We start from the raw sequence: 16296 nt of genomic DNA on the forward strand, positions 1-16296 counted from the left end.
CCCTGGAAAAGGGAATGAATTCTGTTAGTGTAACTTCTCATGGTCCCTCCATGGCAGGACCGCGGCAGCCCTCACAAGCTCATGTTCTCGTCAATTTGGAAACGCCCCAACAATTTTACAGGAAGGGCAGCGCTGTGCGGCCAAGGTAAACGCAAATAAAAATGGCATTAAAGAAAATAACGCTCAGTTATATCTTAACCCTTTTGCTGCCAGAGGGGTCGGGCAATGGGCCCCCCTAGCAGCCAAAGTGTTAAATAAAGGGCAACACTGCAGCATTTCACCTCTATATAAAACAGATTCTGATCTAACCATTTCATAAAAGAAAATATACAATCTAAACTGTGTATAGAACAGGGTGTCACATCAGGACTCTGTCTCCCTGTCTGACCTGTTTCCCAAGGTAACACTTTCACATCAAATATCAAACCTGCATTAAAATGGTAACATGCTCCCTATTTTGTAACGTTTTAACCTGCCCGTCCGACTGTCTAACTGATTTTTAGCACCAGTGTCTTAGGCTTCAATGGAGCCTCGCTGATGAAAATCAGTACTTTCCATTAGAAAGCCATTTCAGTAATTGGCGCTTGAAGAAGACGTTGGTATACAGAGCTGTCCGTCTATGATATCAGCATCTGTGATCATTCCCCAAGCTCCAGCCCGTAGTGCCCGCACGGGGGGGGGGGGGGGTTTTCACCCTTCTCGTGCTTACGTCTTATCATCCTGGTTCCAGGAGCTAAACAAGTTCATTTGAAAGGTCCCGATTAAAGTGGCCTAATTGGCTTCCCTAAAGACATCTAATCGTGCTAATAGCAAAGATTTGCCTGCTTTCATTTGTCGGGAAATGAATGAACAAATTGCATTTCTTAAGGGGTCACTGGTCAAACAAGTGTTTCTTTCTCTCCCCCTGTCCTGAAATACAAATAGGCTGTACAATCACTTGCTGGAGACCCCGTGACATTACACAGAGGGGAGCAGCCAGAGGACATTACCCCACCCACCCCCAAGTTTCTGTTTACGTGTAGGTATCAGCTTTGTGTAGAAGAGACATCAACCACATGGTTGGGGACCCCTAAACATATCACTGCCAATAATTACGCCTTTGAAAGGGGGAACACGGCTCATGTCACCATTTCTACATCTAAGACTGTTCTCATGCCCGTGGCTTTATTTTAAAATCTCTATGTAGAATTTAGCTTAGGTTTGGGGGCGTAGGGGGGGGTAATACAGGACAGTAGGTAGAATTGAAGATATAACCGTGACATTTGTTACATACACGCTGCATTTTTACCTGAAACGGTGCAACACTCTGTGCTGCAGACCCCGCTGCATGTTAACCAGCCATCCCTTAATTTTTACAGTTTCAATAATCATCACCCCCTCTCGCGGTCTTTACGAGGCAGATTGTCCAAATAAGAGGAATATGCCGGGTTTGACCCCAGCGGGCTTCCTAATGCAGTGGTTCCCCATTGCTCAAAACTCCAAAAAGCAATTGGTTTGCCCATGAGACCTCAATTCTGTGTTTATTGCAGAAAGTAAGATGACAGATTTGGGGGCTGGGCTTCCAAAAATATTCTATACAAAGAATCAAGATTATATTTAGTAAAACATCGTAATTGGGTAATTGATGAAGGGAAACTTCGTTCTCTCTCTTTGTGACACTGACTTACGGTGTCCCTTTATGTCACTCTATGATCGCCCTTGTCACATTCTGTATCCCAGACCATGTATGCCCCTCTTATCTCTCTGAGTCCCTCTTGTAAGCCCCCCAAGGCCAGCCTCCCCCCCCCCCTCACCGAGTTCCTTATGTAAGAATGATGTTATTCTTGCCATGTCCTTTGTGCTGAATGACATTGGGAGACCAGAGCCCCTCAGAGTGAGATAAGGGTAAAGACAACACCCCCCTCCCCTATTGTATTAATTTCCAGATAAACAAAAAAGGTCACAATTACCCCCCATTTCATGTACAAAGAAGTAAGGGAAACGAAGGAGAAGTTCCATAAAATGGCCAGCAAGAAGCACCAGAGACCAGTCCGGGCAGAACTCCAGCGACTCCCTTTGGTTCTCCCCATACCTGGCGTATTTCTGCAATTCCCCAGAGGATTTCAAGTAGAACATGACTGAGCAAATTCACTTTTATATATCGGACATGTAACTGCGATGGGTGTTGCCAGAGAAGTGGTGAGAGCGAGTGTTACGTTCTGCTCTTCATTAGGGATATAGCAATCAATGATTTTCCTCTCGTCTACTCTCTTGCCATTATAATCGCTGAATGCAGTAACACACGCATGAGTCTACAGTGGAGATACTTGTGAATTACTGGGGCGCTTTTATTTGCCACTGTGGGGATGTAGTAGACATTAAAAAGTAAAGGGCTTTAAACGATGCCCTAACCCAGGGATGGCCAACTCCAGTCTTCAAGGGACACCAGCAAGCCAGGTTTGAAGGATATCCCTGCTTCAGCACAGGTGGTACAATCAGTAGCTCATCGACTGAGCCACCAGTGCTGAAGCGGGGATATCATTCAACCCTGTCCTGTTGGTGGCCCTTGAAGACTGGAGTTGGCCACTCCTGCCCTAACCAGTCACTCAGTGTGTTTCTTGATAGCGGAGATGGTGTTCCTATGTTTCTCAGTTTGCACACGCCCCCTCTGCCCCGTCCCTTGTCCTTTTTGCCTCCGGGTCTCCGACTACAGATGCAGCTGCCGGTTCTAGACGCCTGACAAAGAACATCTGTGACCATCTCGCAGTAACGCGTGATATGGCCCACAGCAGGCTGTAATGGCCCATCGGATTAACACAGCGGGGGTCCCTGCGTTTGAATGGGACTCGCAGCGCAGTAGGGGGACCCTGCTGTGTTAATCCGATGGGCCATTAGTCTGGCTGCAGGAATCTCGCAGCGTGGGGTGGGCCTTAGTGCAGAATTCTCACGGCAAGAGGTCTACCACCGGCAGTTGCAGCCGTATTTCCCTCTGGACGCCTCCTATCATCTGTCATTGTGTATCCTCAGCCTATTACTGTGATACGCCTCCTTCAGTCTCTGAGTCTCATGTTCTCCCACCTCCTGAGTATTACATAGCTCGGGACTGTAAATCTATCACTGTCCCCTAAGGACTCCGAGTCTGGCACTGCTGTGGGACACATACCATCTTCTGTTTTATCCAGGACATTGAGAATTTCCGCCAGGTCTAGGGACAGCTCATCGGGCTCCTGTGAGACGTAGGGATGGACACACTGCACCTGAGGACAGTCTGAGAGAGAGAACATTCACGTGAAAAGGTGATAGTTCTGAAGGAGATGAATGGGATGTAGATACATTGTGTGTAGACACTTACTCGGGGGGGTCTTACTGTATGGACACATCAGATCTATTTGTGCAGTGGGCTCTGAACATATATAGTTTGCAGGCCCAGCAAACGTATTTTGAAAGTGATGCCCTTTAAATCAGATTGCCAACATTATTTATAATGTATTTATTCCTAGCTGTTTTTATATTTTATTTACATTTTTATTTTAAAAAGCCCGGGAGACAGGGGGGGGTTATTTGTTGAAGTGTAATATTGCAGATCAGGACCCGATTGCACAGAAAATCCCATTTAGGATCAAAAAAAGTGAAGAGAACATTAATAAGTCCGGAAGTACCCATACCTGGTACTGTGTGGGACTAAGTATATACCCATACCTGGTACTGTGTGGGGACTAAGTATATACCCATACCTGGTACTGTGTGGGACTAAGTATATACCCATACCTGGTACTGTGTGGGACTAAGTATATACCCATACCTGGTACTGTGTGGGACTAAGTATATACCCATACCTGGTACTGTGTGGGGACTAAGTATATACCCATACCTGGTACTGTGTGGGGACTAAGTATATACCCATAGCTGGTACTGTGTGGGACTAAGTATATACCCATACCTGGTAGTGTGTGGGACTAAGTATATACCCATACCTGGTACTGTGTGGGGACTATGTATATACCCACACCTGGTACTGTGTGGGGACTAAGTATATACCCATACCTGGTACTGTGTGGGGACTAAGTATATACCCATACCTGGTACTGTGTGGGGACTAAGTATATACCCATACCTGGTAGTGTGTGGGACTAAGTATATACCCATACCTGGTACTGTGTGGGGACTAAGTACATACATACATATACCCATACCTGGTACTGTGTGGGACTAAGTATATACCCATACCTGGTACTGTGTGGGACTAAGTATATACCCATACCTGGTACTGTGTGGGGACTAAGTATATACCCATACCTGGTACTGTGTGGGACTAAGTATATACCCATACCTGGTACTGTGTGGGACTAAGTATATACCAATACCTGGTAGTGTGTGGGACTAAGTATATACCCATACCTGGTACTGTGTGGGGACTAAGTATATACCCATAGCTGGTACTGTGTGGGACTAAGTATATACCCATACCTGGTACTGTGTGGGGACTAAGTATATACCCATACCTGGTACTGTGTGGGGACTAAGTATATACCCATAGCTGGTACTGTGTGGGACTAAGTATATACCCATACCTGGTACTGTGTGGGGACTAAGTATATACCCATACCTGGTACTGTGTGGGGACTAAGTATATACCCATACCTGGTACTGTGTGGGACTAAGTATATACCCATATCTGGTAGTGTGTGGGGACTAAGTATATACCCATACCTGGTACTGTGTGGGACTAAGTATATACCCATACCTGGTACTGTGTGGGACTAAGTATATACCCATATCTGGTAGTGTGTGGGGACTAAGTATATACCCATACCTGGTACTGTGTGGGGACTAAGTATATACCCATACCTGGTACTGGGTGGGACTAAGTATATACCCATACCTGGTACTGTGTGGGGACTGAGTATATACCCATACCTGGTACTGTGTGGGGACTAAGTATATACCCATACCTGGTAGTGTGTGGGGACTAAGTATATACCCATACCTGGTAGTGTGTGGGGACTAAGTATATACCCATACCTGGTACTGTGTGGGACTAAGTATATACCCATACCTGGTAGTGTGTGGGACTAAGTATATACCCATACCTGGTACTGTGTGTGGGGACTGAGTATATACCCATACCTGGTACTGTGTGGGACTAAGTATATACCCATACCTGGTACTGTGTGGGGACTAAGTATATACCCATACCTGGTACTGTGTGGGGACTAAGTATATACCCATACCTGGTACTGTGTGGGGACTAAGTATATACCCATACCTGGTACTGTGTGGGACTAAGTATATACCCATACCTGGTACTGTGTGGGGACTAAGTATATACCCATACCTGGTACTGTGTGGGGACTAAGTATATACCCATACCTGGTACTGTGTGGGACTAAGTATATACCCATACCTGGTACTGTGTGGGACTAAGTATATACCCATACCTGGTACTGTGTGGGACTAAGTATATACCCATACCTGGTACTGTGTGGGACTAAGTATATACCCATACCTGGTACTGTGTGGGGACTAAGTATATACCCATACCTGGTACTGTGTGGGGACTAAGTATATACCCATACCTGGTACTGTGTGGGGACTAAGTATATACCCATACCTGGTACTGTGTGGGGACTAAGTATATACCCATACCTGGTACTGTGTGGGGACTAAGTATATACCCATACCTGGTACTGTGTGGGGACTAAGTATATACCCATACCTGGTAGTGTGTGGGACTAAGTATATATAAAATAAATATGGCTATAATAGATACTTCTGCTCAGATAGTATCTCTCAATACCATCAAAGGTAAATATATGGTCACAGAAATGAGCAAAATGGGCAAATAGAAAATAAGACCCCAATACCGACGTGCAAAAGAATGATGAAATATATTCAATATACTGTAAGTGTCACGTTGTAAAAAGATCAGTCACATAGTCCTGAATAATCATACAAAATATATGCGATACAATGTGACCGGCAACACGTGCAAGTATAAAGATACAAATACAGTAACACTTACCATCAAACTAAATGTATCGCAGGCGGACACCCAACTGCAGGGCGGCCAACTCCAGTAATGATATCCCTGCTTCAGCACAGGTGGCTCAATCAGTGGCAATCAGTCGTTGGCTAAGCCACTGATTGAGCCACCTGTGCTGAAGCTGGAATATCCTGAAAACCCGACCTGTTGGTGGCCCTTGAGGACTGGGGTAGTGCATGAGACTCGATGTTTCAGGCTAGAAAATATCACTTTATCAGACTCCGGGCGGTCTCTGATGGTAAGGTTTTTTGTATTATTTTTGTATCTTTTTACAATGTGACACTTATATTGAAAAAATAATAATAATAGCATGTTTTTGTATAGCGCTGCTTGTTTTCGTAACGCTTTACAGAGACATTTTGCAGGCACAGGTCCCTGCCCTGTAGAGCTTACAATCTATATTTTTGGTGCCTGAGGCACAGGGAGATAAAGTGACTTGCCCAAGGTCACAAGGAGCCGACACCAGGAATTGAACCAGGATCCCCTGCTTCAAACTCTCAGTGCCAGTCAGTGTCTTTACTCACTGAGCCGCTCCTTCTCCCAGGATCCCCTGCTTCACACTCAGTGCCACTCAGTGTCTGTACTCACTGAGCCGCTCCTTCTCCCAGGATCCCCTGCTTCACACTCAGTGCCACTCAGTGTCTGTACTCACTGAGCCGCTCCTTCTCCCAGGTTCCCCTGCTTCACACTCAGTGCCAGTCTGTGTCTGTACTCACTAAGCCGCTCCTTCTCCCAGGTTCCCCTGCTTCACACTCAGTGCCAGTCAGTGTCTTTACTCACTGAGCCGCTCCTTCTCCCAGGTTCCCCTGCTTCACACTCAGTGTCAGTCAGTGTCTTTACTCACTGAGCCGCTCCTTCTCCCAGGATCCCCTGCTTCACACTCAGTGCCACTCAGTGTCTGTACTCACTGAGCCGCTCCTCCCAGGTTCCCCTGCTTCACACTCAGTGCCAGTCTGTGTCTGTACTCACTGAGCCGCTTCTCCCAGGATCCCCTGCTTCACACTCAGTGCCAGTCAGTGTCTGTACTCACTGAGCCGCTCCTTCTCCCAGGTTCCCCTGCTTCACACTCAGTGCCAGTCAGTGTCTTTACTCACTGAGCCGCTCCTTCTCCCAGGTTCCCCTGCTTCACACTCAGTGCCAGTCAGTGTCTGTACTCACTGAGCCGCTCCTTCTCCCAGGATCCCCTGCTTCACACTCAGTGCCACTCAGTGTCTTTCTCTCTGAGCTGCTTCTTCTCCCAGGATCAAAAAGAAAGAAGGGGAAGGGGGAGCACTGGTGGAGTAATAAAGTCGAGTGATATCTGATTCAGGTGTGTAGAACACTGAAAAATGGATGGTGTGAAACTAAAATAATTTAAACACACACGGCCTTGTGCGAATGCTTGCGCATCAAGGTATCTTTTGCGTCCTTGGTTCTTTTTCTTGTGGATTCAGTCTCCATTTCTCGTCAGGGCCCTTTTTCTCTCGATCTGGTGTCCCTTGTCTTCTTTGTACCTCACCTTTTTCTTGCGTGTTGTATCACCTCACACGGCCAAGTGTGAGTCCCCACTTGGAAAGGTATCTTGTGTGGTCCGTCAGGAGTCCCTGGATAGGGGCTGTGCCAGCCTCTGGTGGTGATGGTTCTCTCCCAAAGGCAATGAAGAAATCTGTCAGCTCAGAATGTATGGGCTAAACTCTTTATTAATAGCAAGATTAAAACAACAAGCTCACCGCTCGCTCAACCAGTGAGCTGCGGTGTAAACAAGGGTTAAGAGCCGGGAAAGATCAAGAGATTGGGAGAGACAGAGAGATCGTGATATGCGGCCGACTAATGGAAGAGATTACAGGGGAGGAAGAGAGGAAAGAGGACCAAAAACCTATGGAAGAGACGAAAGAGAAAATCGATATGCCAGGGATAGAAGAGAAACACCGAGGGATAGAGACGGAGAAAGGGGGAGACAGAGACATGTGAGCCGCTCGCCCATAAAAAGTCCAGTCTGGGATAGACCCAAGCAAAATACAGCGGTGACTTTTTTAGAGCAAAGTCCCCCGCACCCCGCACCCACTCAGAATCGATTCGAACCACTAACAGAGAGAGAGAAAGAAGGGAATCACCACAAAAAAAAGAGAAAGAGAGGAAAAAGAGGAAGAAGGAGGCCCCCAAAAAAGACAAACGAAATAAGGGGCGTATTCAATATAAGCAAGGCCACACTCACTAGCACCCAACTTGGATTAATCGAGAGAGGCTTAAATTTCGCCCCGAGTCAGAAGTCCAGTGGTTTTAACATGTTCCTGGATGCTAACAAATTTCTAAGGAACCTAACCGTGAAAAGATTCTTTTTAAATAAAGACGCACAGTCCAGAGAAATAATGGGAGGGAGTCAAGTCATAGCACACAGCACAGTAGAAGCCACCAGTCAGGAAGACCATTTTATACATTCAGGTTTAAAAGATAAATCGAAATTTTATCCCAGCCACAGCAAGGGACAGCACCTAGAGGTCTATTCACAGCTAGTTATAGAAGACCTAGAGAAAATTGCAAAACTGCCAAAAACCAAACGGGACAATCTCAACAGGGAGGAAAAAGAGGCCCTGAAAGCATTAGAAGAAGATAGATCCATTACCATCAAACCAGCGGACAAGGGGGGAGGCGTGGTGGTGATGGATACTGAATATTACCTCAGAGAATCAGACCGTATATTAGGAGATGAAGGAACCTATCAAAAATTAAACAGTGACCCTACCTTAAAGGATAAGAAAGTTTTAGATTCCATACTAGAGAGGGGGAAGTCCCTGGGGATTTTGAACCAGAAGGAATGGAGTTACTTAAAACGAGACCATCCCATTCTGCCTGTGTTCTATTTTTTAACTAAGATACACAAATGCCTGGAGACTCCCCCGGGGAGACCGATCATATCAGGGATGGGCTCCCTGACTCAAAATTTATCCGAATATGTTGATACCTTCCTTCAGAAATACGCCACAAGCAGTAGGTCATATTTAAAAGACACCACACAGGTCTTAAACATTTTAAATAACACCCAATGGCAGGAAAATTATTTTTTAGTGACGTGTGATGTCAAATCGCTCTATACCTGCATCAAACATACGGATGGAGAGAGAGCAATAGAGCGTGTGTTAATAAAAGACACCACTATACCTGATGAACAACGGAAATTCATTTTAGACAGTATAGGTTTTATTTTGCGCCATAACTCATTTTGGTTCAACGGTGATGTCTTTCTCCAGTTGTGCGGCACCGCAATGGGGACAAGGTTTGCGCCTAGTTTTGCAAACATCTTCATGGCGGATTGGGAAGACAGTTATATCTGGTCCGACCATCCGTTTGGCGCGAGCCTTGTCTCCTGGCATCGTTATATTGACGATGTGCTGCTCATATGGAGGGGGACCGAACCAGAGTTGGATCTTTTTATCAGTTACATTAACACCAACCAAGTGAACCTAGAGTTCACTACAGAACATAGTCAAACTTCCCTACACTTTTTAGATCTTACGATTTTTGTGGAAAACAATGTATTAAAAACAAAAACGTTTTTTAAACCCACCGATGCGAATAACTACCTTTTAAGTACTAGCTGCCATCAATCAAAATGGCTTAAAAACATCCCTTACGGACAACTGCGCAGAATAAAAAGGAACTGCACAGATCCGGAGACTTACCAAGAACAGGCCATTATTTTAAAGGATAAATTTTTAGAAAGGGGCTATGAATCTAAAATGATTGACGAAGCATTCCAACGAACGGACTTAATTCCGAGGGAACATCTTCTAAAATCTAGAGATAAAAAAAAGGATACGAACTTCCCCATATCATTTATCACTGATTTTAGTACCGATTCGGGCAATATAACAGCTGTGATAAAAAAACACTGGCATATTTTGCAGACAGACCCTATCTTAAAGGATCATATTCCATCAACCCCAAGGGTCATTTTCAGAAGGGCGCCCACCATAAAGGCAAAACTGGCACCCAGTGTATTTAAGAGTCTACCTAAGAATAAGACACAACATTGGTTACCCCCACCATTGGGATTTTTCAGTTGCTTCAGCTGCAAGGCCTGCAAACAGGCAAAGAAAGATGATAGAACCAGTTTTATTTCCAATATCACGAAAGAAAAATTTAACATTAAAAACCTTATCAATTGTCGGACGGATTATGTGGTGTACCTGCTGGAGTGCCCATGTGGTCTCCAATACGTGGGCCGGACTTCTAGGGCCTTGAGAGTCCGAGTTTTGGAGCACATGGGCAATATACGAAGGCAGGTGATGACCCACAGCGTCTCTAGACATTTTAGCCTGGCACATGGAGGAAACCCAGAGGGGCTTTTATATAAAGGAATAGAAAAAGTAGAGGCACATTGGAGGGGCGGAGATCTTCTCAACAAACTTGCACAACGAGAGACTTTTTGGATTTATAGACTTCAGACCCTGGCTCCTAAGGGCCTCAATATAGACATAGATCTAGGAGCCTTTTTCTGAGCTGCCCATATCCTCTTCTCTGGCCATAGGTGTTTCCCACTCACAGCCATGTTTTTAGCAGACTTCCATGTCCCCACCGTTTTGCCCACCCCTCCCCTTTCCTCTCCTTTCCCCCTCCCCCCTTCCCTCCCCCCTTCCCTCCCCCTCCCCCTTTCACCCCCCTGTGCTTCAAGATAGCCTTGAACACATCATATCTATGCCAAATTTAGGGCATTAAATATATTGATTGTGTTTTTTGATTTACCTTACAGGTTTGGAACTGTCAAACACCATCTAAGAGTCCATATATATGTTTTAAACTTCTAACCACTTTTGAAAATATTTTCACAATATTCACTACACATATTGTTTCTAATTAACATAACATATGCAGATTGACCTCAACTCCCAGCAGGGATGAGGTTAAAAATGAGGTTAACCATTAGCGTTGCCATCAACAATCTTTCCAACTAATAAACACGGGCAGAGCATTTGTAGGAACTATCCACTCCTACACTCAATGATTTAACTTCCAGTTTTTCGAATATTAGAAATATCTGTGTTTTTAGACTAGTTTACATGAAATGTCACCAATCACAGTCCTCATCATTAGCTATGGAGGCTTCCGTTGTCATTATAGGCGTGACTTTTATTCCACCCACATCAATATTAGTTGATTACAATTAAACTTGGACACACACATCATTGGAGCCAATTTTTATTCAGACCAGCTGTATGTAGGAGGAGGATGGATGGGGATTGATTTACCCGGCAAGCCGCAGTATATAAGGACGTACGACGAGCCTTATCCATTCAAACTACGGAGCCTGAGGAAGCCCATAGGGTGAAACGCGTTGCTCGATATCCCCCTACCTTTTTGAACTGTTGCGGCCACCATAGGGAGCAGGACACGGGAAGTGCAGAGCTCCATCCGGACGCGGCGAGAGTTTCTACTGCAGCCCCACGAGTCCCGCTAAACATCCCCCACAGACTGGCCTTCTTAACCCTTGTTTACACCGCAGCTCACTGGTTGAGCAAGCGGTGAGCTTGTTGTTTTAATCTTGCTATTAATAAAGAGTTTAGCCCATACATTCTGAGCTGACAGATTTCTTCATTGCCTTTGGGAGAGAACCATCACCACCAGAGGCTGGCACAGCCCCTATCCAGGGACTCCTGACGGACCACACAAGATACCTTTCCAAGTGGGGACTCACACTTGGCCGTGTGAGGTGATACAACACGCAAGAAAAAGGTGAGGTACAAAGAAGACAAGGGACACCAGATCGAGAGAAAAAGGGCCCTGACGAGAAGTGGAGACTGAATCCACAAGAAAAAGAACCAAGGACGCAAAAGATACCTTGATGCGCAAGCATTCGCACAAGGCCGTGTGAGTGTTTAAATTATTTTAGTTTCACACCATCCATTTTTCAGTGTTCTACACACCTGAATCAGATATCACTCGACTTTATTACTCCACCAGTGCTCCCCCTTCCCCTTCTTTCTTTTTGCTTCCATTTGAAGGATCCTGGGTAGATCCTCCATTGGGGTTAGAGTCACAGGAGGACAAGAACCAGAGGGAAAACCTTGTCTACCATCAAGGTTTTTTGATACCATACTTACCCTATTCCTAGGTAGCGCCCAGGTATTTCCATTCCTTAAGTCTTCTCCCAGGATCCCCTGCTTCACACTCAGTGCCAGTCAGTGTCTGTACTCACTGAGCCGCTCCTTCTCCCAGGTTCCCCTGCTTCACACTCAGTGCCACTCAGTGTCTTTCTCTCTGAGCTGCTTCTTCTCCCAGGATCCCCTGCTTCACACTCAGTGCCAGTCAGTGTCTGTACTCACTGAGCCGCTACTTCTCCCAGGTTCCCCTGCTTCAAACTCAGTGCCAGTCAGAGTCTTTACTCACTGAGCTGCTACTCCCATATATAAATATATTTCATTATTTAACAGCTGTCATATTTTCTATTTGACTATTTTGCTCATTTCTTTGATCCCATTGCCAGCACTATCACAGTTTTATGAATAACCTCCTCAGTATATGGAAATACAGGAATTCAATATTAACATAAAGTGATTTGCTGAGATTTCTTCCCAACTGGACATTTTCTCTTTAGAAATGTCCCAGGGAGAACAAACAGTGATACTAATAGAACTTTGTCAATAGCGCGTGTCAGTTTTGCTACACTCTTCATTGTATGTGTGTAAGTAGGGTGTTCATGTGGAACACACTGTAGCAACACTTACCCAGAAGCCTTGAGGTGACCGAGACAAACTTGGTTCTTCTGTTTGGGACTAGGGAAGTCATCCAGCGTTTCATTTCACTCCTAAGGGAGAGATTCACGAATTACACACAACCACCACAACCTCCTCCCACCCTCATCAGCCTCACCACCACCTCCTCCAACCCCCATCAGCCTCACAACCACCACCACCTCCTCCCACCCCATCAGCCTCACCACCACCACCTCCTCCCACCCCATCAGCCTCACCACCACCACCCCCTCCCACCCCATCAGCCTCACCACCACCCCCTCCTCCCACCCCCATCAGCGTCACCACCACGACCTCCCACCCCCATCAGCCTCACCACCACCTCCTCCCGCCCCATCAGCCACACCCTCACCTCCTCCCACCCCCATCAGCCTCACCCTCACCTCCTCCCACCCCCCCATCAGCCTCACCCTCACCTCATCCCACCCCCATCAGCCTCACCACCACCTCCTCCAACCCCCATCAGCCTCACAACCACCACCACCTCCCACCCCCATCAGCCTCACCATCACCTCCTCTTCCCACCCCCATCAGCCTCACCACCACCACCTCCCACCCCATCAGCCTCAACACCACCTCCTCCCACCCCCATCAGCCTCACCACCACCTCCTCCCTCCCCCATCAGCCTCACCACCTCCTCCCACCCCCATCAGCCTCACCACCTCATCCCACCTCCATCTCCTCCCACCCCCATCAGCCTCACCACCACCTCCTCCCACCCCCATCAGCCTCACCCTCACCTCCTCCCACCCCCATCAGCCTTACCACCTCCTCCCACCCCCATCAGCCTCACCACCACCACCTCCTCCCACCCCCATCAGCCTCCCCACCACCACCTCCTCCCACCCCCATCAGCCTCCCCACCACCTCCTCCTCCCACCCCCATCAGCCTCACCACCACCTCCTCCTCCCACCCCCATCAGCCTCACCACCACCTCCTCCTCCCACCCCCATCAGCCTCACCACCACCTCCTCCTCCCACCCCATCAGCCTCACCACCACCACCTCCTCACACCCCCACCAGCCTCACCACCACCCCCTCCTCCCACCCCCATCAGCCTCACCACCACCTCCTCCTCCCACCCCATCAGCCTCACCACCACCACCACCTCCTCCCACCCCATCAGCCTCACCACCACCACCCCCTCCCACCCCAGCCTCACCACCACCACCTCCTCCCACCCCCATCAGCGTCACCACCACGACCTCCCACCCCCATCAGCCTCACCACCACCTCCTCCTCCTCCCATCCCCATCAGCCTCACCACCACCTCCTCCCACCCCATCAGCCTCACCCTCACCTCCTCCCACCCCCATCAGCCTCACCCTCACCTCCTCCCACCCCCCATCAGCCTCACCCTCACCTCCTCCCACCCCGCATCAGCCTCACCCTCACCTCATCCCACCCCCATCAGCCTCACCACCACCTCCTCCAACCTCCATCAGCCTCACCACCACCTCCTCCCACCCCCATCAGCCTCACCACCACCTCCTCCCACCCCCATCAGCCTCACCACTACCACCTCCTCCCACCCCCATCAGCCTCACCACTACCACCTCCTCCCACCCCATCAGCCTCATCACCACCTCCTCCCACCCCCATCAGCCTCACCACCACCACCTCCTCCCATCCCCATCAGCCTCACCACCACCTCCTCCTACCCCCATCAGCCTCACCACCATCTCCTCTCACCACCATCTCCTCTCACCACCATCTCCTCCCACCCCCATCAGCCTCACAACCACCACCACCTCCTCCCACCCCCATAAACCTCACCACCACCTCCTCCCACCCCCATCAGCCTCACCACCACCTCCGCCCACCCCCAACAGCCTCACCACCACCTCCTCCTCCTCCTCCCACCCCCATCAGCCTCACCACCACCTCCTCCCACCCCCATCAGCCTCACCACCACCTCCTCCCACCCCCATCAACCTCACCCTCACCTCCTCCCACCCCCATCAGCCTTACCACCACCTCCTCCCACCCCCATCAGCCTTACCACCACCTCCTCCCACCCCCATCAGCCTCACCACCACCTCCTCCTCCTCCTCCCACCCCCATCAGCCTCACCACCACCTCCTCCTCCTCCCACCCCCATCAGCCTCACCATCACCTCCTCCCACCCCCATCAGCCTCACCACCACCTCCTCCTCCCACCCCCATCAGCCTCCCCACCACCACCTCCCATCCCCATCAGCCTCAATACCACCTCCTCCCACCCCCATCAGCCTCACCAGCTCATCCTACCCCCATCAGCCTCACCACCACCTCCTCCCACCCCCATCAACCTCAATACCACCTCCTCCCACCCCCATCTCCTCCTCCCACCCCCATCAGCCTCACCACCACCACCTCCTCCCACCCCCATCAGCCTCAACACCACCTCCTCCCACCCCCATCTCCTCCTCCCACCCCCATCAGCCTGACCACACGTAATAATAGCGTGGACTGCTCTGGACAGCCCCAGCAGGAATTACATTGTTTGAGGGAAAGTGTGTCACTAAGCATGAATGGTAATGGGTAACATCCCACATGTGTGTTAAGTTAGGTCATGAGTTTGTATCAATTGTATTGTGCGACTCAAAGATCAGAACACGGTTGGATACAGTATGTCCGAGGTTGTGTGTCTGTGATACAAGAGGTCAGCACACACTTGTTGAAGAGGTAGATAGTTATTGGTCAAAAAGTGGGCTAGTATACTCTGCGGTCAGTACTCACTGGGACGTGGCCTTCAGCATGTAGGTAAACTCCCTCTCGTGTGCATTCTCCAGAAGCTTGAGGATAAAGACGTTGGCCAGTGTCAGTCCCTGATCCTCCAGCTCCTCCACACGCAGGAGACCACGGGCTGCCACGTCAAACACCTGGTACCGGTCTCTGAGAGTGGAATATAGGTGTGAGAGACCAAGCAAACCATGAAAGATACCACCCATCACAACAACCAGTAACAACGCGCTGCGCACAGCCAGAGCGACAATCACACCCTACACTTACTGTATGCACAAATAGATTATATTGTGTGAGCAATACTCACCTATGGGACCATATTTATTAGGCGGTCTTCTGCCAAAAGGGAACCTGCCAGTGCTAGAAGACACCTTACAAGGTGTCTTGCGGCAGAATACGGCTTAGTAAATATGGCCTCAAGAAAGACGTCATATTCCTCAATTTAGAAGTTATGTTTCCCGCTCACATAAGAAGTGCAAACTGACGCCCCACCCTCTCTTTAGCCCGCCCCGTCTCACACTCCTGCCCTGCGTTGCACACTCACCCCGGAAGGCGCTTGCACAGCAGAAGCAGGTCATTGAAGAGGAAGAGGTACACGGAGCGGAAGAGTTTCTTTGTGCGCAGAGTGCGAGAGGTGCGGGGGCCGGACATCTGCTGCAGCTCGCCCTGCTTCAGCAGCCAACGCGAGTGAGAGATGATTGGCACGGACTGCAGAGAGAATGAAGGAGGTTCCAGAAGAAGGCAGGGGGCAATGTGATGGGGTAACTGGCAGAGGGGATGGGGAACGTGGCAGAGTCGCTGGCAGAATGTAGGAGTA

The 16296-nt window shown here is 48.7% G+C and overlaps 1 protein-coding gene across 1 annotated transcript in view; it reads right to left on the bottom strand.

The window, feature by feature from the left end:
• Positions 1 to 16296, bottom strand: part of NGEF (neuronal guanine nucleotide exchange factor) — a 64851-nt gene that overhangs the window by 1903 nt on the left and 46652 nt on the right. The window contains exons 8-11 of the mRNA XM_075569596.1: positions 16024 to 16187; positions 15474 to 15629; positions 12724 to 12803; positions 3143 to 3247 (exon numbers count right to left, since the gene is read on the bottom strand). Of these exons, the coding sequence (XP_075425711.1) occupies positions 3143 to 3247; positions 12724 to 12803; positions 15474 to 15629; positions 16024 to 16187 (505 nt within the window). The remainder of the gene's footprint in view (positions 1 to 3142; positions 3248 to 12723; positions 12804 to 15473; positions 15630 to 16023; positions 16188 to 16296) is intronic.

This window comes from Ascaphus truei, chromosome 14, assembly GCF_040206685.1.
Source record: "Ascaphus truei isolate aAscTru1 chromosome 14, aAscTru1.hap1, whole genome shotgun sequence".
Lineage (NCBI taxonomy): Eukaryota > Metazoa > Chordata > Amphibia > Anura > Ascaphidae > Ascaphus > Ascaphus truei.